At 41.3% G+C, this 22,645-nt stretch overlaps 1 protein-coding gene across 1 annotated transcript in view; it reads left to right on the forward strand.

Moving 5' to 3' along the window:
- Window positions 1–216: 216 nt before the first annotated feature.
- The window catches only part of hdac4 (histone deacetylase 4), a 238,108-nt gene continuing 215,679 nt past the window's right edge, over window positions 217–22,645 (forward strand). Inside the window, 2 exon segments of the mRNA XM_070437721.1 lie at window positions 217–676; window positions 15,576–15,823. Coding sequence (XP_070293822.1) covers window positions 15,802–15,823 — 22 coding nt within the window. The 5' untranslated portion in view covers window positions 217–676; window positions 15,576–15,801.

A 22,645-nucleotide genomic window follows, 5' to 3' on the forward strand; every position in this document is an offset into this window, starting at 1 on the left:
GTCAGAGCTGTAACGATTTGACACTTTGGCAAGCACAAACGCATACTAGTAGTTGTCCTAGTCATCGCTCCTGCTCGAGCGTCTACACATTCTGGGTGATGCGAAACAACTTCGTCATCTCACTGGCTTCTCTTGCGAGCTCTCATTGGCTATTGGCTATTGCTGATCACCCTCATATTGCATCTCCCGAACCGCTCACATTAAACTAGCGTCGGTCACGGCCCCTCGTCCCGAGTAGGCAACGAAATTTGGATTTTGTCGTGTAGCCATAAGGGGATAGTAATTGGAAGTAATTTGGGTTATCCAAAAATTACGTTACTAATTACAATGTTGGACAGGTAACTAGTAACTGTTACAGATTACATTTAGAAAGTAAGCTACTCAACCCTGAACAGCATTCTGTGGCAACATGAAGTTACTCCAGTGTCAAACAAGCCGACCGACATCATTCGGTGAACCCGCCTCCTAAGGAAATGCAGGAGAGCGCGACCACTGAGGTATAGCGCACGACACGTGATTTATTGGTTAGCCAAAATCCAGTATGGCGGAATCTGTGAATGACTCTCTCACTGGCGTTTTCTCCAACGGGTCCTAAATTCTACATGTTCGATAGAGTGGGGCTGCTGCATACGGAGCCTGGATAGAAATCACAACATTCAAGAGGGCGTTTGTTCAGGTAGCTTTCTTTTACACAAATACGACAATCTGATACAGCAGTTGTGAGATTGGACAATTTAAACCATGTTTGCTTGATTTGATAAAATTTGCAACACTATTCAGACCGAGGTGAAGTTGTTATCGTGATCTATTTCTTGGTAGCTATGGTTTTGACTTTCTTTTTCAATTCAAGTATCGCCTAGTTACATATATCTTTGGGAAGTGGTGGGTGTGTAGCATCTTAATGTCAGATAACATCTTAATGTCATAACGTATTTCATGAGTAGCTACATTACTCACACGGGCGATATTTTGAAGCAATACAGTGATCTCCATGGTCCAATACTCAAATCGGATAAACATGTAACGTTAGTCCTGTAAGATTCCACGAACACAACTGTTACATTATCACTTGAGCTCCCCAGTGTGTAACTAGTTGAAGTAAGATTATTGGGTTATCGCTGATTATGCATGTTACAAATTGACACTATTGCACTTTTGTGTGAATTRGTTTTTTAAAATCTGTAGCTCGTGAAATCCTGTATGTTATTTCATGTAGTTAATGGAGTTAATTCGCAAGTGACAATTTTTCACAGKTGAGTTGGTATTGGTTGCTAATTCGAGGGTGTCCAATCATAAACGCATTTTTTGACCAATGAGTAAAATAAGGCCACAGAAAAAAAGTGGTAAAAAATATGGAAAATAGCATTGCGTCAGCTAGGCTGGATGTTGAAAGGCTAGCTGTTGAATTTAGCTGTTGAACTCTTTCTTCTCTAATCCGGAGTGTCATTACACTGTCATGACACATATAAAGTGCATTCGGGAAAGTATTCAGACCCGTTGACTTTTTCCACACTTTGTTACCTTACAGCCTTATTCTAAAATGGATTAAACTAAAATGTCTCATCAATCTACACACAATACCCCATAATGACAAAGCAAAAAAAGGTTTGTATATATTTTTTGCAAGTGTATAAAAAAACAGAAACACCTTATTAACATACGTATTTTAACCCTTTACTATGATTCTCAACATTGAGCTCAGGTGCATTCTGTTTCTGTTGATCATCCTTGAGATGTTTCTACAACCTGATTGGAGTCCACCTGTGGTAAATTCAATTGATTGGACATGATTTGGAAAGGCACACACCTGTCTATATAAGGTCCCACAGTTGACCGTGCATGTCAGAGCAAAAACCAAGCCAGGAGGTCGAAGGAATGGTCCGTAGAGCTCAGAGACGGATTGTGTCGAGGCACAGATCTGGGGAAGGGTAACAAAAAATGACCCCAAGAAAGCAATGGCCTCCATCATTCTTAAATGGAAGAAGTTTGGAACCACCAAGACTCTTCCTAGAGCTGGCCGCCCCAGCCAAACGGAACAATCGGGGGAGAAGGGCCTTGGTCAGGGAGTTGACCAAAAACCCGATGGTCACTATGGCAGAGCTTTAGAGTTCCTCTATGGAGATGGGAGAACCTTCCAGAAGGACAATCATCTCTGCAGCACTCCACCAATCAGGCCTTTATGGTAGAGTGGCTAGACGGAAGCCACTCCTCAGTAAAAGGCACATGACAGCCCGAATGGAGTTCGCCAAAAGGCACCTAAAGGACTCTCAGGCCTGAATGCCAAGCCTCACGTCTAGAGGGAACCTGGCACCATCCCTACGGTGAAGCATGGTGGTGGCAGCATCATGCTGTGGGTATGTTTTTCAGCGGCAGGGACTGGGAGACTAGTCAGGATTGAGGGGAAAGATGAACGGAGCAAAGTACAGAGAGATCCTTGATGAAAATCTGCTGCAGAGCGGTCAGGACCTCAGACTGGGGCGACGGTTCACCTTCCAACAGGATAACGTCCCTAAGCACACAGCCAAGACAACACAGGAGTGGCTTTGGGACAAGTCTCTGAATGTCCATGAGTGGCCCAGCCAGAGCCCGGACTTAATTGAACATCTCTGGAGAGACCTGAAAATAGCTGTGCAGCGACGCTCCCCATCCAACCTTGACAGAGCTTGAGAGGATCTGCAGAGAAGCATGGGAGAAACTCCCCAAATACAGGTGTCGAGGACTTGAGGCTGTAATCGCTGCCAAAGGTGCTTCAACAAATTACTGAGTAAAGGGTCTGAATACTTATGTAAATTTGATATTTCAGGGGGTATTTTGCAAACATTTCTGTCAACCTGTTTTTGCTTTGTCATTATGGTGTATTGTGCGTAGATTGATGAGGGGYAAAAACTATAATGCATTTTAGAATAAGGCTGTAACGTAAAAAGTCAAGGGGTCTGAATACTTTCCAAGTGCACTGTATTTAGATCTGTTGTGACACACAGGATATTGCATCATTTCATGGCTGGTTATGACAACCTACATAAGAGTCAAAACKTACCACACTAGTTATTTCATGGTTACTTGTTTATGTTATTTAACATTTTCTGAAACTGACCATATTAAATGATCATTGCCCACAAATTGATGTCAGACATGCACCTACCCCAATACTCTGTTACTGATGACTGGGATGAGCAGATTTAAGGAGCAGGACAAGACACCCTCTTTTTGACTGATGACTAGTGACATAAGGGCATGTACATGATAGGCCTATCTGGCTTATATGATTATGATGGCCATAATGCTTCATGACAGTGTCATAAAGTGTATTTTCTYCAAGTTATTTAAAATATGATGGAAAAAACATGACTGTTAACAGAATTCATTACAACAACAACAAAMGACTTAAGAAACAAACTTTAAAATGAAAGGAAACTTCTTGGCAGGGAAAAAACACATTTGAATAAATGTGGGTTTTTGAGACTTATGTAGGTGTCCTAAAATAACGCAATATATGTCACTGCAGGTGTAAATATATGGGTCAGGATAGTGTTATGACAGCTGTTATGACCTGGTTATGACCGTGTCATAACGTGTTATAGCGCTGGGTATCATGTAAAGTSTTACCAAATTATCGTATCTAAATGTGAAATGTCATAGACTACAAATTAAAAGAACAGATCACTCTGGAGTRAGATGTTAGCAGAATGTGTKATTTAGCCTATAAAACWAAAAATATATGTTTTATGAAAGAATTAGGCAGGTCTGATGCTGAAAAAGAAAGGAAATTCTTGCCTATTACTTCTTGCATATTTTATTTGAGCAAAAAAGTKGTGTGTACTTCCAGTAGTTAGCTACACTTCTACATGGCAAAAAAAAGTAATTAACAACTGAAAACACTACAAAGATTTTAATTTAGTTTAACTCRCACCAAGCTACTGCAAAATGTAGTTAAATTACTAGTTGAYTGATATGTAGTCCACTACACCCAAACCAATACTGGTAAGGATAGATATCGATTTTGAGACGTGACATGTAGTATTTTAATATATGCTTTTWATATTAATGCGAAATTCCTGTTATTTTTAGAAGATTTCTCACAAAAACAAGCATATCTTTGTGAAATGTCAACAAAGCACCTTTTATTTTCAAAGCCTTTTACATTTAATTCCGCTCCTGTCATGTTAATTTCGTTTTTTACAACCCGCGGAAACAACTTTGCAGACAACCACCACAACYTGTAAAATCCTCAAACGTCGCTGCGAGAAAGCGGCACCACTCTGTCAGCAGAGCTCGGTGCTTATTACCGGATGAATAATGTTATGAAATCCGACTTTGGGATATTTTCTTAATCATATGTAAGAGGAAGACCTCACTGAACAATTCAGAACAAATAATCATATTTGTCTTGGTAAAATGTAGTTTATAACATAAGGAAGTGAAATTTCATCACCAAAGTGCGTTTTCACCCACACTGGGCAGAGAGGGTGGACCCTATTTACCATATCGGATTCCCCACAATGTTTTCAGGTGACATTTAACAAATCCTACTGTTCACATCGATTTACGCTACTCAGTGACATCTTGTTTACTTCAATTAGTAGACCAGTAATTGACAGAATTTTCTATGGCATCGATGTCATATTTGCTTAAAAATTGGCTTGTGCTTTGTGGAAGGCTACTCCATAATTCTATATGTTGGTGTTTGTTGGTGTTTGAACTGCAAATTTCCCCTTTAAGTTTCTCTTAAACCTGTAACATTGTATTAAAGGCGCAATATGCAGAAATCGCCCCGCCATAAAATTAGAATAGTTCGCCTAATTTCAGTTAAAACAAGCAATGTAAAGTGTAGAGAATCATTGTACCATCTAAACAGCTGTGAAATATATTTTAAATAACCAAAAATATTGTATTTTCAGCTGTTTGATGCTGATGTAGAAGACGCAAAAACTAAACTTAAAAATGGGGACCATAGACATGCCGCACATAGAACATATCTACTGCTTCTTAGGCTTGCTTTCAATGAGACTGACAGATCTATAACTCACATTTCTATGTGAATTTGGTCTGTTCTCCCAAAAAGTTTCATATTGCAGTTTTAACTTTATAGCATTTCAATACTTGTTTTGCAGGCTATATGCATTGCTATTGCATATACATGGAATTGAGGTAGTTTGTGTAATTAGTAGAATATGCACTGTTCCTTATTAATCATGTTATGATGTTGTTAGTGATTGTTCAAATGTGCATGTCAGAGTTTGTTGGTTTTTGCATGTGTTGAACTTGACTTATTGGGGTTATGTGTTGGTATTTGTAGGCCTATGTCTGTTTGAGTTCGTATATGAGGTGAGGTGACATCAGTGAATCAGGGTTATCTAAACTGGAGTCAGAGGGAGAGTCTCGATTGCATTGCCTTTATTCATTGCATTCTCTTACCTCGCCTCCTACCCAAAATCCATTGGATGAGAAGGTCAAAGCGGAAGGCCCCCTGACCTTCTCATCAAATGGGTTTTGAGAAGGAGGCGAGGAGAGAGGACATGAGGAATCAAGGAAATGCATTTGAGATTCTCCCAGAGGCCTCAAATTAAGTAGTAAACAAACAAGCTCTAATCTGTGCTCTTGTGCCTAGCGTCTAGCTGAAGCAATTTTTTCCACATTCCAGTTCTCAAGGACTGGCGTTCCTGACTCGTAAATTCCAATCCTCACAGGAAGAAGGTCATAGCAGCCTTTCAAGAACTTGGCACTGACAGAAGACCGCTCCTTAATGACAACTCGATCTCAGGGAAAGGGACTGAATGGTGTAACAACCCAAGTTTTCTACTGCTGAGAATAAAAATCTGTTTAAAGCCAGAATCCATAATTGCTACATTCATTTTTCGACTTACTGTATAAATGAATGATATTTACCCATTAATTCTTGAAGAATAAAACACATAAATGCCTCATAAGCTTAGTCAAATAGTCAACGCGTGTGCTGTATTGTATGGAGAGGTGGTGCAATATTTTTTGTACTCTATTTCTTAAAACTTATGTCTATTTTCCGTAACAACACCTGGCCAGATTCATCTGATTTCACAGGACATGCTTTGATACCAGGGTCGTGTTCAGTAGTGCACGTCATAGCAAACTTTTCAAATGTTTTGCAACAGAAAACAAAAATTAACCTATTAGATACGTTCAGTTAGTAACTCCCTGTTTCACTCTATTTCAAAACGTTTTCTCCCCACTGAACATGACTCAGCCAATAGAAGAATTCTCAGACCGTTGTGCCGGGGGCTCTGAGAATAGCCCTGGCTTCACCCTCCTGTACCCATTGCCCCCTCAGCCCTGTTAACAAACAGTTTAGCATCCCATTGAGCGGCTCGGAACTCAGACCCGGCTGTTGTTTATTTGGCCTGTTCCAGACGGTTTAAAAAAGTCCCCAAGAATTGGCAATTATGCAGAGTTGTCAATTAGAACGGTCTTGTTTGTTGACGTTGTCGCTCTAATGAATGCTAATGGTCCATTAATGTCAGGGAGACAAGGTGACATGACGCCTACGCCTCACCAGCGGGGCACAGTAAACAGAGTTTGCCTCGTTCTCCCTCATTCTACTGCTTGTTAAAGTGCTGCAGCGACTATGGAGATGTGAAGAAATGGAGGACGAATGATGGAGTGAGTGTGGTAACGTGAGTTTTTGAGAATGGCAGAGAACAGGTTAATGACATTGCGGAGGGAAGGTAGGAGAAAATAAAAGGAGAGACAGCGAAAGAAAGTGATGGTAAAATGGTGGTAGAGAGGGCAAGTTGACACGGATGTCGTTTAGAAGGCTCGGTAGATGGCAGGGAAAGTGTTCACTTCCTGCTTTTTGTTTGGCTGAAAATTGACTGGCTTTTGTGGCTGCGGCACAAGGCGGGGTGTCAGGATTTCAACTATAGAGACACGCCGAGCAGAGTTCATTGTCAATGTTGAGTACGTAACCACTCAATGCTGAGGCTTGGACGAGAACTTAGCCTACACATGACAGAATTTACATTTCCCATGTCTTTTCTTCTCCAGTGAGCTGAACTTGTAAACTAAAATAGCACATTTCTGACATAGTATTGCATTGTTGAAGAGACGTTTAACTCTGCTGCTAACATTTATAGAACTGGATAAGATGTTATTTTATTAACCAGATGTCTGTCAGCGTTGCTGCCACCTAAAAGTAAAATAGGATTTAATGCAAACTTATCTTTGTTTGACAGTTAGTCCTTCACTGTACTGAAAAAGCTGATTCCGCCTAAACTAGACAGGGACTAATGAGTAGGCCTATTATTAGTGCTGGGAATTGCCAGGGACCTCACGATACGATATGATCACAATACTTAGGTGACAATACGATATGTATTGCAATTCTCACGATTCTATATGTATTGCGATTTGATACTGTGATTTTATTGCGATTCCAAACATATTGCTCACCATATATCTGCTGCAGAGGGACAAGAGAGAGCCATGAGAAGACAAGTTTTGTTCAGTCCTAGAAATAAAAGTGCTGAAAATAAATTGGCTCCCTATTTTAAAAAGAAGACGGAGAACAAGCTATGAAGGAAAATTCCCTAAGCCAACCAGCACAAAAATAATATTGCGATATTGCTAATACAATACGATATATCATATATGTAACTGTATCAAATCCCCCTCCCCCATCACTACCTGTTATGTGCTTATATTATTTTGGGGATTCATTATGTTATGCTGTAATAATGTTTGTTTTACCACATGGTTGATCAGCATCTAGAAAATCAGGAAGTAAACTCTGCACTATAAGATTACAAGGCAACGTTTGAGAGAAATGACTGCATACAGTGCATTCGGAAAGTATTCAGAAGCTTTGACTTTTTCCACATTTTGTTATGTTACAGCCTTATTCTAAAATTGATGAAATATTTTTCCCCCCTCATCAATCTACACACAATACCCCATAATAACAAAGCAAAAACAGTTAATTTTATAAAATAATAGAAATGGAAATACCACATTTACATAATTATTCAGACTCTTTACTCAGTACTTTGTTGAAGAACCTTTGATTCTTGATTCTACAAGTTTGGCACACCTGTATTTGGGGAGTTTCTCCCTTCTTTGCAGATCCTCTTAAGTTCTGTGAGGTTGGATGGGGAGCGTCGTTGCACAGCTATTTTCAGGTCTCTCCAGAGATGTTCGATCGGGTTCAAGTCCGGGCTCTGGCTGGGCCACTGAAGGACATTCAGAGACTTGTCCCAAAGCCACACCTGCGTTGTTTTGGCTGTGTGCTTAGGGTTGATGTCCTGTTGAGAGGTGAACCTTCACCCCAGTCTGAGGTCCGGAGTGCTCTGGAGCAGGTTTTCATCAACGATCTCTCTGTACTTTGCGCCGTTCATCTTTCCCTCGATCCTGACTAGTCTCCCAGTCCCTGCCGCTGAAAAACATCCTCACAGCATGATGCTGCCACCACCATGCTTCACCGTAGGGATGCTTTCAGATTTCCTCCAGACCTGACTTGGCATTCAGTTGAATCTTGGTTTCATCAGATCAGATTATCTTGTTTCTCATGGTCTGAAAGTACTTTAGGTGCCTTTTGGCGAACTCCATGTGGGTTGTCATGTGCCTTTTACTGAGGAGTGGCTTCCGTCTAGCCACTGTACCATAAAGGCCTGATTGGTGGAGTGCTGCAGAGATGGTTGTCCTTCTGGAAGTTTCTCCCATCTCCACAGAGGAACTCTAGAGCTCTGTCAGAGTGACCATTGGGTTCTTGGTCACCTCCCTAACCAAGGCCCTTCTCCCCCGATTGCTCAGTTTGGCCGGGTGGCCAGCTCTAGGAAGAGTGTTGGTGGTTCCAAACTTCTTCCTTTTAAGAATGATGGAAGCCACTATGTTCTTGGGGACCTTCAATGCTGCAGAAATGTTTTGGTACCCTTCCCCAGATTTGTGCCTCGACACAATCCTGTCTCGGAGCTCTACAGACAATTCCTTCGACCTCATGGCTTGGTTTTTGCCCTTACATGCCCTGTCAACTGTGGGACCTTTATATAGACAGTTGTAGAAACATCTCAAGGATGACCAATGGGAACAGGATGTACCTGAGCTCAATTTCGAGTCTAATAGCAAAGCGTCTGAATACTTATGTATATAAGGTATTTCATTTAGTTATTTTTAATAAATTTGCCAACATTACAAAAAACCTGTTTTCACTTTGTCATTATGGGGTATTGTGTGTTGATTAATGAGAGAAAAAAATGATTGAATCAATTGTAGAGTAAGGTTGTAACGTAACAAAATGTGGAAAAAGTCAAAGGGTCTGAATAGTTTACCGAATGCACTGTATATGCAGCCAGTCCATAACATAATGGATACAGCGAATGTTCAACAACAGAATAACCTCAAAACATCAAATCTCAGCAAGTAACAATTCAAGCCCACAAAGCTATATTTAAGTGATAATGCCTGAGAAGCCGGTGTTTGGAGGATATATTGGCACGGGTGTTGTTAGGCCCGAGACGAGGTTGAGGGCTGGCAAACCGTGCAAATATATCCTCCAAACACCGGCTTCGAGGGCATTATCACTTTTATACAACGGGTTAAACATATTCAAATAATGATTGACATAGTTTCATTAAATGTTAATTTGATAAATTTATTCATACTATTTCATCCTTCCACAAGATATAGTCCCGACACAAATTAAGGGTTACTAGAGACAGTCGTTCAGTCTTTTTGTTCTGCATCTATGGACGCAACCCAGTCGTTCGTTCTAAATGTTCCATTGCCATACTGGCTGCTTTTTATAGTGGAGATCAAGTTTATAAGTTGCCTGGCTGGGCTGATGAGACAGTGGATTGCGCAGTCAGATGGAACATTAAATAGGCATTTTAACATCATAGATTTAGCCGGTGGCAACTTTTGTAATAGACACCGGCTGGAATGTGGTTTTAACCAATCAGCATTCAGGATTAGACCCGCCCGTTGTATAAATGACAGTGTCTTCACCACTTTAGACTTCTATACAAGGCCTAGATAAGAAATCTAAATGATAGCTCTTGTCTAGAAGGGTCTGGTGTTCACAAAGTTTGACAGTTCTAAGCTCTAAAGCTGACAGACATCGGTGTCAGGGTACTTGTAGCTAACAAAATGGCAGAAAGCCTAACGCGAAGAGTAGTTTAGTCTGTGAACAGCACCAATTATAGTACAGTGCCAGATTTGAATGTTAATGTAGTTTTAATTGTCTCATCTCAGACTTGTGGATTACGGGAAGCTTTGTCGAGAACATGGAATAATATTTTTGTTACCTCTGTTTGCATTCCACCATAAAATATTTGGCAGACATTTAGTATAATAACTTGAAATAAGTGCATGTAGAGTCAGAAGCGTTTTTTACTGCCTAACGTCYGACTAAATCCTTAACTGGGAAGTCAGTTGGATTTCCAAGGGCTGTTTTGTTCTTGTCAACTGTTGAGAATGTTTAACTTTTCGACAGAACTGTCAGTTTTGAGGTATTGCTGTCTATTACTCATTGAAAGGGTCAAGACTTCTACCTATTCAGTTTTGAGATACGAGCCTCCCCAGCCCCCACGCTCTCCTAGCCAACACATACCACACTCCCTGCCCCTACGAGAACTCCAACATCACACTGAGCAATATCCCAGCGATTGTCTGTGCTTGTGCCTGTCCTCTTTTTTTAAACTGCTGATTGATGTGAAACCTGCGGGCTACGGCTCGTCTCTCTTTTCTCTGAGAACATGAGCATGCAGCAGCGAGTATTGTGTCAACACGGGGAGGGTTCTGTCATGTCAGATAAGGTGTCACTTTTCTCTCAGCACAGCCAGGCTCCACTTTCTCCCGCCTTCCCTTCTCCCTTTCCTCTCCCCTGTTGTCTCCCAAGTGCCCTGCCATCAGCACCAATGAGTTCAGACAACCATGGGGTCCTCACACCAGACAATATTTTTGGGGAGGGGCTTTGCACCCTAAATGCTCACCTGTTCCTATCCAAGCCTTTGTGAACACCAGACCCTTCTAGACAAGAGCTATCATTTAGATTTCTTATCTAGGCCTTGTATAGAATTATATAAGTTCCACTCCACCCCAGCCATCACCTGCCTTAACAAAAACTTTCAGGAGCAGCCTTTGTCAATAAATGGAAGAAAAACTTCAACCACAACAAAAACACAATAACGTGTCAAGCCGCCATCGCGTAATTTTTCCGATACATACGTGCAGGCATGTACATACACTACCGTTAATTGTGGTCCCTGAGTGAATTATTCATACTCAATTAGGCTCGAGAGGCAGGCAGTAACTGTCGAACACCAGAAGTACATTTCAGTGATTAATTTTGCGCGCCGCACGTCCCTGATTGTTGTTTACCGCTGGCAATCTCGACCCCGTGTTATTTTTATGCAGACATGATTACCTTCGGTACAGTTCGGGGCACTGGGGAAATGAATTATTTTATTGGCTGCAAGAGACACATTTCTGTCAAGTGAGGAGACATTTTCAGACCTGTATATTTTTGATGTGCACTTCTTATCCAATCGGTCGGTCAAAAGGGCCTACAACTGGAAACAGTAAGGTCCAATGCAGTCGTTTTGCTCTTAATATCAAATCATTTCTGGGTAACAATTAAATACCGTACTGTGATTGTTTTAAATTAAAATGCTGAAAAATAAACAAAAAAGAGCTTCTTAGAAAAAAGCAATTTCTAAAGCAAGGCTTTTGCCAGGACTGTCTGGGAGTGGTCTCAGTGGGGAGGGCAAGCTGAAAACTAGCGGTTATTGGCAGAGAGGTTTGGAACTCTTTCTTGTTGGTCTATTAACTCATTTACCGCCTGGTGATAAACTCCATCTCACCAAAATGGGCTGAAATTTCAGGCGGTCTTTTTAAATATCTCTTACACTAAAAGGGTATTATCATACTTTTCCCAATTTCGTAAGATTATTCCAACCTCATAGTGTGGAAATATCTAAAACACAGGTAAATCATGTTTTTGAATGCACTGGGCCTTTAAGATGGAGATGTTAAGACAGATTTGCAAGATAATTATTAGATCATTATTAATGATCATATTCATGTATATTGATATGAGTAGTCATGTTATATGATATGAGTGTTGACAGTTTTATTTAACCTTCATTTATCCAGGTTAGTCATTATGAACAAATTAGCCTTTTACAGTAAAATAATGACCTTGTTTGTCAAGAACCCTAGTCTATTCACAAATGCTCAACATGCTATGGCTTTGGTTTGACATTTATGTGTTACGACATTTATATGCGACAGACCCCAACTTCCCCTGATTTAAAAAATATGGTTGGGTTGACTATAGCAGCGCAAACGTATGCTGGCAAGTCTCTCATGGCGCGGCAGATCAGACGACAAGCCAACACTCCCCCTTACCAGATTGTCACTTTGAGTATTATGTCACTGGATCCCTCCAGGCCATATGTTATTCCACGCGCACGCATGCACACGTACACTGAGGAGATCTCGTCAGCACAGACTGTAGTATTGGTAAGTCTTTTTGACCCGTTCCTCCTGAGTGGTATTAAACTAAGTAGGGCCTTTTGTAAATGAACATCTGTGTTCCTATTGCACAAGTTCAGTAGTTACCTCCTCGTTTCTAAACGTTTTCTCCCTCCTGAACACGAATCTGATTTTCATTTGGTGTCAAATAATTGCTTGACCTTGGAACCTTTTTCCATTGAGGAAACAGAAGGGCAGATGTTCAAGGGCTGCAGTCCAAATCTCTACCTTACTTAGCCAAGTGTCCACTTGTTCACGCTCCCTCATTGATTTCAAACCATTGGATTGGTATAAGCATGTGTTTAACCATATTGCTCACACCTGTTCATTCCTTGTAAATCCATGAAAGTGCACACTTCGGGGGGGGGGGGGAGTATGGCGAATCGGAGGGCAGCCTGAGAGTGTTGAGTGTTGCACAGATGTGTATTGTTTTTAGGGATGTGTGCCATGCCAGAAAGAGTGGAAATGATGTGTTGTGTGTCAAATAGCGAGTGAAGACAACTAAATGCTGTCTTGTTTGACAGGTTGGACTATTATATTGGAGCAGAGGGGGTAGATTGAGACAATGTGTCGTGTGGCCACACCAAAGCAATGGAACTAATGTGCATCGTTGACACCGGAAAGTAAACACTGTTGTTTAGAATGTCGGAGGTGATGTTAAATATTGTGCTGTACAATAGCAGTAAGACAGGCTTTGATGCTGCTTTTGCAGCCGAGGCCTAGGGTTTTGCCCAGGCCCAGTCTTCTGAATAAGTTATTAACCTACTCCAATGAAGGCCATATTTGGCTGTTATTATTTCTGTGGTTAAATACAGGACTGACCTTCATATTCCATGGTTATCAGAATAAAAAAAAAAAGTACCTCTCTCTCTACTGAGAAGGGCAGTGTGTGTGTGTGTGTGGCTGTGGTGTTGTGTGTGTGTGCGTTCTCACTATGTAGTAAGCTCCTGCCTTGACGGAGGGTATTGCTGACCCTAAATGAGCGCCACATCTTCCTGCTGATTTGCCGTGGTCGGCTCACTCTCGGTGTGTGTGTGTGTGTGTGTGTGTGTGTGTGTGGTGTGTGTGTTGTTGTGTGTGTGTGTGTGTGTGTGCTGTGTGTGGCGCGGCGCGCGTGTTGGGACGCTGCGCTGCGCGAAACTGTGTGGGAAGGCGCGCGCGCGTGTGTGGGGCGCGCGCGCGTGTGTGGGGCGCGCGCGCGTGTGTGGGGCGCGCGCGCGTGTGTGGGGCGCGCGCGCGTGTGTGGGTGTAACTGCCTGTATGTGATCCTGTCACTGTCTCATTGTTTGCCCTAGCCTGTGGACAGCATTGGCACCTTTTAGGCACCTTGTGTACAGGGAAGGACTGGAGGCGATCTCAGTGTTAGCATGTGTAACCCAAACTGCCCTTGTAGTGAAGAATCTGTTAGAATTGAGACTGACTATCTTTGTACAGGATGATATCTAATAGTCTACAGGACTGAAAGAGAGACCGTCTGCACATATACAGTGCATTGACTTTTTACTCATTTTGTTACATTACAGCCTTATTCTAAAATTGATTAAATTGTTTTCCCCCCTCATCAATCTACACACAATGCCCCATAATGACAAAACAAAAACAGTTTTCTTTAAACATTTTTGCTCATTTATTGAACATAAAAAACATATCACATTTACATAAGTATTCAGACCCTTTACTCAGTACTTTGTTGAAGCACCTTTGGCGGCGATTACAGCCTAGAGTCTTCTTGGGTATGACGCTACAAGCTTGGCACACCTGTATTTGAGGAGTTTCTCCCATTCTTTTCTGCAGATCCTCTCAAGCTCTGTCAAGATGGATGGGGAGCGTTGCTGCACAGCTATTTTCAGGTCTCTCCAGAGATGTTCGATCAGGTTCAAGTCCGGGCATCTGGCTGGGCCACTCAAGGACATTCAGAGACTTGTCCTGAAGCCACTCCAGCATTGTCTTGGCTGTGTGATTAGGGTCGTTGTCCTGTTGGAAGGTTAACCTTCTCCCCAGTCGGAGGTCCTGAGCAGGTTTCCATCAAGGATCTCTCTGTACTTTGCTCCGTTCATCTTTCCCTCGATCCTGACTAGTCTCCCAGTTCCTGCTGCTGAAAAACATCCCCACAGCATGATGCTGCCACCACCATGCTTCCCCGTAGGGATGGTGCAGGTTTCCTCCAGACGTGACTCTTGGCATTTAGGCCAAAGAGTTCAATCTTGGTTTCATCAGACCAGAGAATATTGTTTCTCATTATTTGAGAGTCTTTAGGTGACTTTTGGCAAACTCCATGTGGGCTGTCATGTGCTTTTTACTGAGGAGTGGCTTCTGTCTGGCCACTCTACCATAAAGGCCCGATTGGTGGAGTGCTGCAGAGATGGTTGTCCATTTGGAAGGTTCTCCCATCTCCACAGAGGAACTCTGGAGCTCTATCAGAGTGACCATTGGGTTCTTGGTCACCTCCTTCTCCCCCGATTACTCAGTTTGTCCGTGCCGCCAGCTCTAGGAAGAGTGTTTGTGATTCCAAACTTCTTCCATTTAAGAATGATGGAGGCCACTGTGTTCTTGGGGAKCTTCAATGCTGCAGACATTTTTTGGTACCCTTCCCCAGATCTTTGCCTTGACACAATCCTTTCTCGGAGCTCTACGTACAATTCTTTCGACCTCATGGCTTGGTTTTGCTCTGACATGCACTGTTAACTGTATTTTTTATTTTTTATAAATGTGGATATATTGGCACGGGTGTTGTTAGGCCCGAGATGAGGTCGAGGGATGGCAAACCGTGCAAATATATCCTCCAAACACCGGCTTCGAGGGCATTATSACTTTTATACAACGGGTTACCAACATATTCAAATAATGATTGACATAGTTTCATTAAATGTTAATCTATTTTAGAATAAGGCTGTAATGTAACAAAATGCGGAAAAAGTCAAGAGGTCTGAATACTTTCCGAAGGCACTGTACAAAGGCTTGTACAGGTGCATTATATGTGAAGTAATATGCCTATATAGTATTTCTTTAATGGGAGCATACTTGGTCCACATATGACTAACCTCACTCAAACTTGTGTGTTCATGTGCCCTTGACAGGTTGAATTCACGGGAGTGAAGAAGCAAGCCAACGGCAATACCCTGAAAGCTGCGTTGTCTAGAATGAGCCCTTGAGACCCCCCCCCCCCCTTCGTCATAGTCTTCCTCGCAGTGTCCATCCAGCCAGACGGTGGATGGTGTTCATCTTACACCCCCAAGAGGAGTACTGAGGCCATTGTCCTCATCCTCTTCCATCAGTTTCGCTTCTCAGGAGTGGTACCCTACGATGAATTCCTACAGTCGACAAGGTAAGAGTTTGTCTGTGCTTGCTAACAGTAGCCAGCGAGCAGCTCTAGCACCCTGGGAATTGAAATGCACTCTGGGAATCGTAGTGTGCTGTGTAAAAGCAATTGTATTTCTATGGTGTGTAGACCTATTGCAAGATAGAAGCTTCAGAAATGAGCTTCAAAGTGCTTTTTTAACTAAACTATTAATTTAATACATTCAATTATTTAGCTGTAATGAATAATGAATCACGGGCCTAATGAATGTCATTTGACCCAATATTAAGGCCATAGATCAAATTCCGATTTAAAACAGTTTAGATGTAATTGTAACATTATTTTGTATGATCTGAGTCTTAGATGGTTTTGCATAAAGAAAATTGCTGGGGCTTACATTCCTGGGGCCTACATCCATATATCTACATTATGTATTTCTGCTGCTAAATGCATATGGGGGAAACAATGAGTATGGTTACATGCACACGAATAATGCAACATTAAACTGATTATGGCAGAAGGCCATACTAATGAGCGTAAGCTCATAATCAAAGTTTGCATATGCGATTTAAAATACCTGGTTTTCTGAGCAATGTTTAGAATTGTTAGGACATGTAAACAGCTTAGTTGGCGTTCCAGCGGTGTATTTGATCTGTGTATGTGGCAGCAGCTGTAGCACAAGCCTGCCTCTTATGTGCGAGCAGGATTGGGGAGTAACGGATTACAAAAATATTGTAATCAGATTACAGATACTTTTGAAAAACTAGATGATTACTTTGAAGATTACTTTGAAATTCGTAAAGGATGTTTGCGAGAGAAAAAAATCTTTGAAATTTTCTCAATGAAATTCAAATCAGGATTGYAAAAAGGTGCAAGTTTAAGTTTGTTCCACCTGAGCGAGAGCCCACTATGATGATATACCAAATGTGTTTGATGGATTGTGGGAAAAGAGCAGGAATAGGCTTTGTAGGCTACATACAGTCCAAGCTATCTCTTCCAATGGTGTGACTGCTGTCGGCATCCAAAGATTATCCAATTTGAATAAACACTTGGAGGTAAGGATGACAGCAGTGGTGTAGTCTACGGCGATACGGATATCAGTTATTATTGATCTTTACATAGCGCATTGATGTGATTGTGAATCACACTGCTGCTCTCTCATTTTTAGCTACAGTATTTGCGCCTTATGGATTGTGGTTGTTGTGGATGGCTGTTCACATATCCAAATGTGTATTTGATCCCAATAATGGTTGAATTCAAGAAGTTTAAGCTGCCTATCAATCTTTGTTTTCGAAACCAGTGGACAGCCTGTGAAATATGCGCTCTTGCAACAGCTGCATAGTGCGGATCCCAGCCTATGGAATAAAAGTGGGGCTTTTATTGCTCAATCCAATTCATGCGGATGAAAAAAATTATCCATAGGCCTAATGGACACATGCTGAAACTCGCACACTTTTGATAGACTTAAAGGGGCAATCTGTAGTTGCTACATCCATTTCTGGATTGATATATATATATATATATATATCCATTGATTCTTGAAGAATATAACTTAGAAATGCCTCATGAGCTTAGTTCAACTGTCACACTCCATGAGAACCCAAAATATAAGCTTGTTTTTCTCTGTTTGTAAACATTATAAATGTTAACACTGTATAGCCTCATAACATTGTTAAAAAATATATGGATGGTCAGTCCTTGCATCCATAGCCCTGTCTATTAATCTGAGAGTGGTTACATTTCTCCAGACCCATTCCTCAGCTTTTTACCAAAACAGAGGCGGGGTGGCCGTTTTGTTGTTGTTTCATCTGTGGATTTGCCCTTTAAACAGCTGCATATTATCAAGATATCAAAGTGTCACCAACAAAAAGGTAAACAATAGGCCTATAGCAAATGCAGCATTTYGCATTCATTTTTCACGTGTAAATAGCTCTTTTCAGTAGTGCTCAAAGCATACCATTCCATGAGCGCAGAATTTATTTTTCAACTCGAATCAACGAGCCCAATCAGTCCTCCATGACAACAAAATCATAACCAACAGAGTAGGGCTGGCAAAAAAGTCCTTCGTTTTTGGGTTATGCTTAGGTAAAACAATTAGGCTAATCTATACATCCATATTTCCAAGTCCTATTCTTGAAGATGAAGTGGTAGGCTATCGTTTTTTAATGTAAAGATCTAATTTAATCGTAGTAGAAAGCAATGGGTTAGAAGCCTAAAAGTTGCGTCATACTGCAGCACACCTTGAGGGCTGCTACAGATTTATATGGCAGGTTATTTAATTGTAAGCTATTTTTACCATTAATGCTGATTAGTGCTAGTTTGACCACCAGAGGGCATCTTTGAGAATCATTTGATAGTCTTCAATATTGGCATTACCTTTTTTGTAAGAACATAGTATATGGAATTGATTTGAAGAAATGTAGGTTCATTAATTTGATTAATATTATGGTGTTTCTATTCCAAGAAAAACGAAACCCTCAGGGAACGGAAAATATGGCGCTGTACAACGTGACGGTCGGGAGTAGGCAGTAAACGGATACAAAAGTATCTATATCCACAGTAAAATGGGTTCAATATCGACATAACCTGAAAGGCCGCTCAGCAAGGAAGAAGCCACTGCTCCCAAACCGCCACAACTGCATATGTGGACAAAGATCGTACTTTTTGAAGAAATGTCCTCTGGTCTGATGAAACAAAAATAGAACTGTTTGGCCATAATGACCATCGTTATGTTTGGAGGAAAAATGGGGACGCTTGCAAGCCGAAGAACACCATCCCAACCGTGAAGCACGGGGGTGGCAGTATCATGTTGTGGGCGTGCTTTGCTGCAGGAGGGACTGGTGCACTTCACAAAATAGATGGCATCATGAGGACGGAAAATGATGTAGATATATACTTTTACTTTCTTGTCCAGCACTGTGTTTTTGCATTATTTAAACCAAATTGAACATGTTTCATTATTTATTTGAGACTAAATATATAAAATGTATGTATTATATTAAGTTAAAATAAAAGTTTTTATTCAGTATTGTTGTAATTGTCATCATTACAAATATATACATATACAAATCGTCTGATTTAATCGGTATCTGCTTTTTTTGGTCCTCCAAATCGGTATCGGCGTTGAAAAATCATAATTGGTCGACCTCTAGCGTCATTATTTCATGTACCTACTTTATAAACAAAGATGTTCTCATCATCAGCGTTAAAATGGACCGGTACCGATGTTGGCATTTTTAGCTAATATCGTCTGATTCCGATATGTTCACTGGTATATCGTGCATCCCTAGAACCTACCCAACCCTGTGTGCGAGTGAAGTGTGTTCTGCATTCATCAAAAGTCCCATCAGGTAGCCTGATTTCAGATGTGTCCATGCAAACAGGATTATTAGGGAAATCGTTCTTCTTGCAAAGTATGTAAACGTTTTAAACAGAGTATTATATTAATCTGACTATCCACAATAATACAATTAATTGTATTATACAATTATATACAATTGTATTATTGTGTGTATGTAACCGTGCTCCTTGAGTCCTTTATGAGCCTCTGGCCAAAGATCCCTGATCACAGGTCTGAGAGAGAGAGAGCAAGATCCCTGGTAGTGTTGCCCCACTAATTCTGTAGAATGATCTAACAATGTAAAGGGCTTTCCCCTCACCATGGGTCTGGTTGGAGACCTGGGTGTCACCTTCTGCTGCCTCGACCTGTTAATCCTTTTAAAGAAACAGGATCTGAGAGAGGGAACTTTCAGCCAGGGACCCCCAACTGTTTCACCATCCATGATCCAGCAGGGATCACCCACCCAACACTTAACACCACAAAGATCCTGGTTGTCTCCACCGGGCGAGGTCAAGCTTTTTAATTGCCTGTCTGACCGACCGTCATTCACTTTTGTTTACATGTACAGACAGATGGAAAGACGCACTGTCTTTCACACACATGTGCACATACAGTACCAGTCAAAAGTTTGTACAGACCTACTCATTCCAGGGTTTTTCTTTTCTTTTTACTATTTTCTACATTGTAGAATAATAGTGAAGACATCAGAACTATGAAATAACACATATGGAATCATGTAGTAACCAAAAGTGTTAAAGAAGTCAAATATATATTTAATATTTGAGATTCTTCAAAGTAGCCACCCTTTGCCTCGATGACAGATTTGCACACTCTTGGCATTCTCTCAACCAGTTTCATGAGGTAGTCACCTGGAATGCATTTCAATGAACAGGTGTGCCTTGTTAAAAGTTAGTTTGTGAAATGTCTTTCCTTCTTAATGCGTTTGAGCAAATCAATTGTGTTGTGACAAGATAGGGGTGGTATACAGAAGATAGCCCTATTTGGTAAAAGACCAAGTCCATATTATGGCAAGTACAGCTCAAATAATAATGACAGTCCATCATTACATTAAGGTCAGTCAATCCATAAAATGTCAAGAACTTTTCAAGTTTCTTCAAGTGCAGTCACAAAAACCATCAGGCGCTATGATGAAGCGCTCATGAGGACTGCCACGGGAAAGGAAGACCCAGAATTACCTCTGCTGCAGAGGATAAGTTCATTAGAGGTACCAGCCTCAGAAATTACAGCCCAAATAAATGCTTCAGAGTTCAAGTAACAGACACTTCTCAACATCAACTGTTCAGAGGAGACTGTATGAATCAGGCCTTCATGGTTGAATTGCTGCAAAGAAACCACTACTAAAGGACACCAATAACAAGAAGAGACTTGCCTGGGCCAAGACACACAAGCAATGGATGTTTAACCGGTGAAAATATGTCCTTTGGTCTGATGAGTCCAAATTTTAGATTTTTGGTTCCAACCACCGCATCTTTGTGAGATGCAGAGTAGAATGATGACGATCTCTGCATGTGTGGTTCCCACCGTGAAGCATGGAGGAGGAGGTGTGATGGTGTGGGGGTGCTTTGCTGGTGACACTGTCTGTGATTTATTTAGAATTCACGGCACACTTAACCAGCATGGCTACCACAGCATTCTGCAGCGATATGCCATCCCATCTGGTTTGCACTTAGTGGGACTATCATTTGTTTTTCAACAGGACAATGACCCAACACACCTCCAGGCTGTGTAAGGGCTATTTGACCAAGAAGGAGAGTGATGGAGTGCTGCATCAGATGACCTGGTCTCCACAATCACCTGACCTCAACCCAATTGAGATGGTTTGGGATGAGTTGGACCACAGAGTGAAGGAAAAGCAGCCACCAAGTGCTCAGCAAATGTGGGAACTCCTTCTAGACGGTTGGAAAAGCATTTCAGGTGAAGCTGGTTGAGAGGATGCCAAGAGTGTGCCAAGCTGTCATCAAGGCAAAGGGTGGCTACTTTGAAGAATCTCAAATATAAAGTATATTTTGATTTGTTTAACGCTTTTTTTTGGTTACTTCACTTTTTTTGGTTACTTTACTTGTTATTTCATAGTTTAAATGTTTTCACTATTATTCTACAATGTAGAAAATAGTAAAAATAAAGAAAAACCCTTGAATGAGCAGGTGTGTCCAAACTTTTGACTGGTACTGTACACACACGCAAACACACACAATCCTCTAGTGCCTGCCCCTCCCTTCCGGTAAATCTGTCCCTGTGCCAGACTGCTTGGGTAAGCTTATTCTGGGAACACAACCCAAGCATGCCGGAAGCAGCAGCAGCAGTAGTAGCAGCAGTGGAGGATTACGATGCCACAGTGAGGGACACGGTAGGCCCCCTAATTGAGATGTCTTAATGATTTATTAATCGAGGCGCTGCAGTCTTACACTGGGAACAGAGGCAATAATCCCTCTCACTCCTCTGAAATTGAGAAATCTTCTCTTCTCTCCTCTCTATGCTTTTTAGGGTGTCATTCTCTTAAATTCCCACAGTTTTCACACTATTAAGGCTGGAAGGTGTATGTATGTGTGTGTGTGTGTGTGTTTGTCTTCCTAAGTATGACATTTATTTATTGTGATAGCCTGATGGTTTGTTGTCAGGCTTTCTGTCCAAGCCCCACACTGTAAAACTTTCCCCTGTAAATTTACAGTATTATTCTGGCACCAGAGTTGGCAGCTTAGTACTGTAATTTTGCTTTACAGCAGAGATGCTGTAATGTATTTCACAGTACTATTTTCCTTACTGTAAAACATATTACAGCCTCCCGGTTGTAAATTTAGAGAGATGATGTCATGTTTTACGGTAAAGAAAATAGTACTGTGAAATATAGAAAATAGGGTGCCACTTGAGACGTAGCCATAGATCCTGCAACTTCCTGGCAACATTGTGCTGGTTGTGCGCAGGGCTGCGTTCGTTTTGATGCCTGGTCATGGTTAACTAGGGGAAGCACTATAACTTTATATATGAGGAAATACCACCGCCACACCTGGCTATGACCAATATTCCCTCCAATTGTTTTGGGYCACTGAGCAAAATGTTGGTCTTGTGATTGGAAACTGGAACGTTGTGTGAATTATGTGCAACTTCCAATGCACATTTACAGTGAACACTGAGGCTGTACCCTTACAGTTTTAAACCGTAGCCAATAGGCTATTGTGGCTATTTGAGCATAATGTAGGCCTACAAAACAAAACCAATGGAGCAAATCCCATAACATTTTCACATGGAAATAGCTTTTGATTTCTATGATATAGCCTACAGTAGACTATATATGGTGTTCTATGCAGGTATATATTGCATGAGACTTTTAAAACATTTGTACATTATGAAGGGCTTTACATTAATTCATGATTTTTTACTTGGTCTGTAACACCATGGGCCCAATAAGTGACTACATTGTATTGGGTTGTATGATGCAAGAAACCACTTCACAACTAATTATTATTACCATCCAGAGAATTAGACAATGT

Source organism: Salvelinus sp. IW2-2015, linkage group LG36, assembly GCF_002910315.2.
Source record: "Salvelinus sp. IW2-2015 linkage group LG36, ASM291031v2, whole genome shotgun sequence".
Lineage (NCBI taxonomy): Eukaryota > Metazoa > Chordata > Actinopteri > Salmoniformes > Salmonidae > Salvelinus > Salvelinus sp. IW2-2015.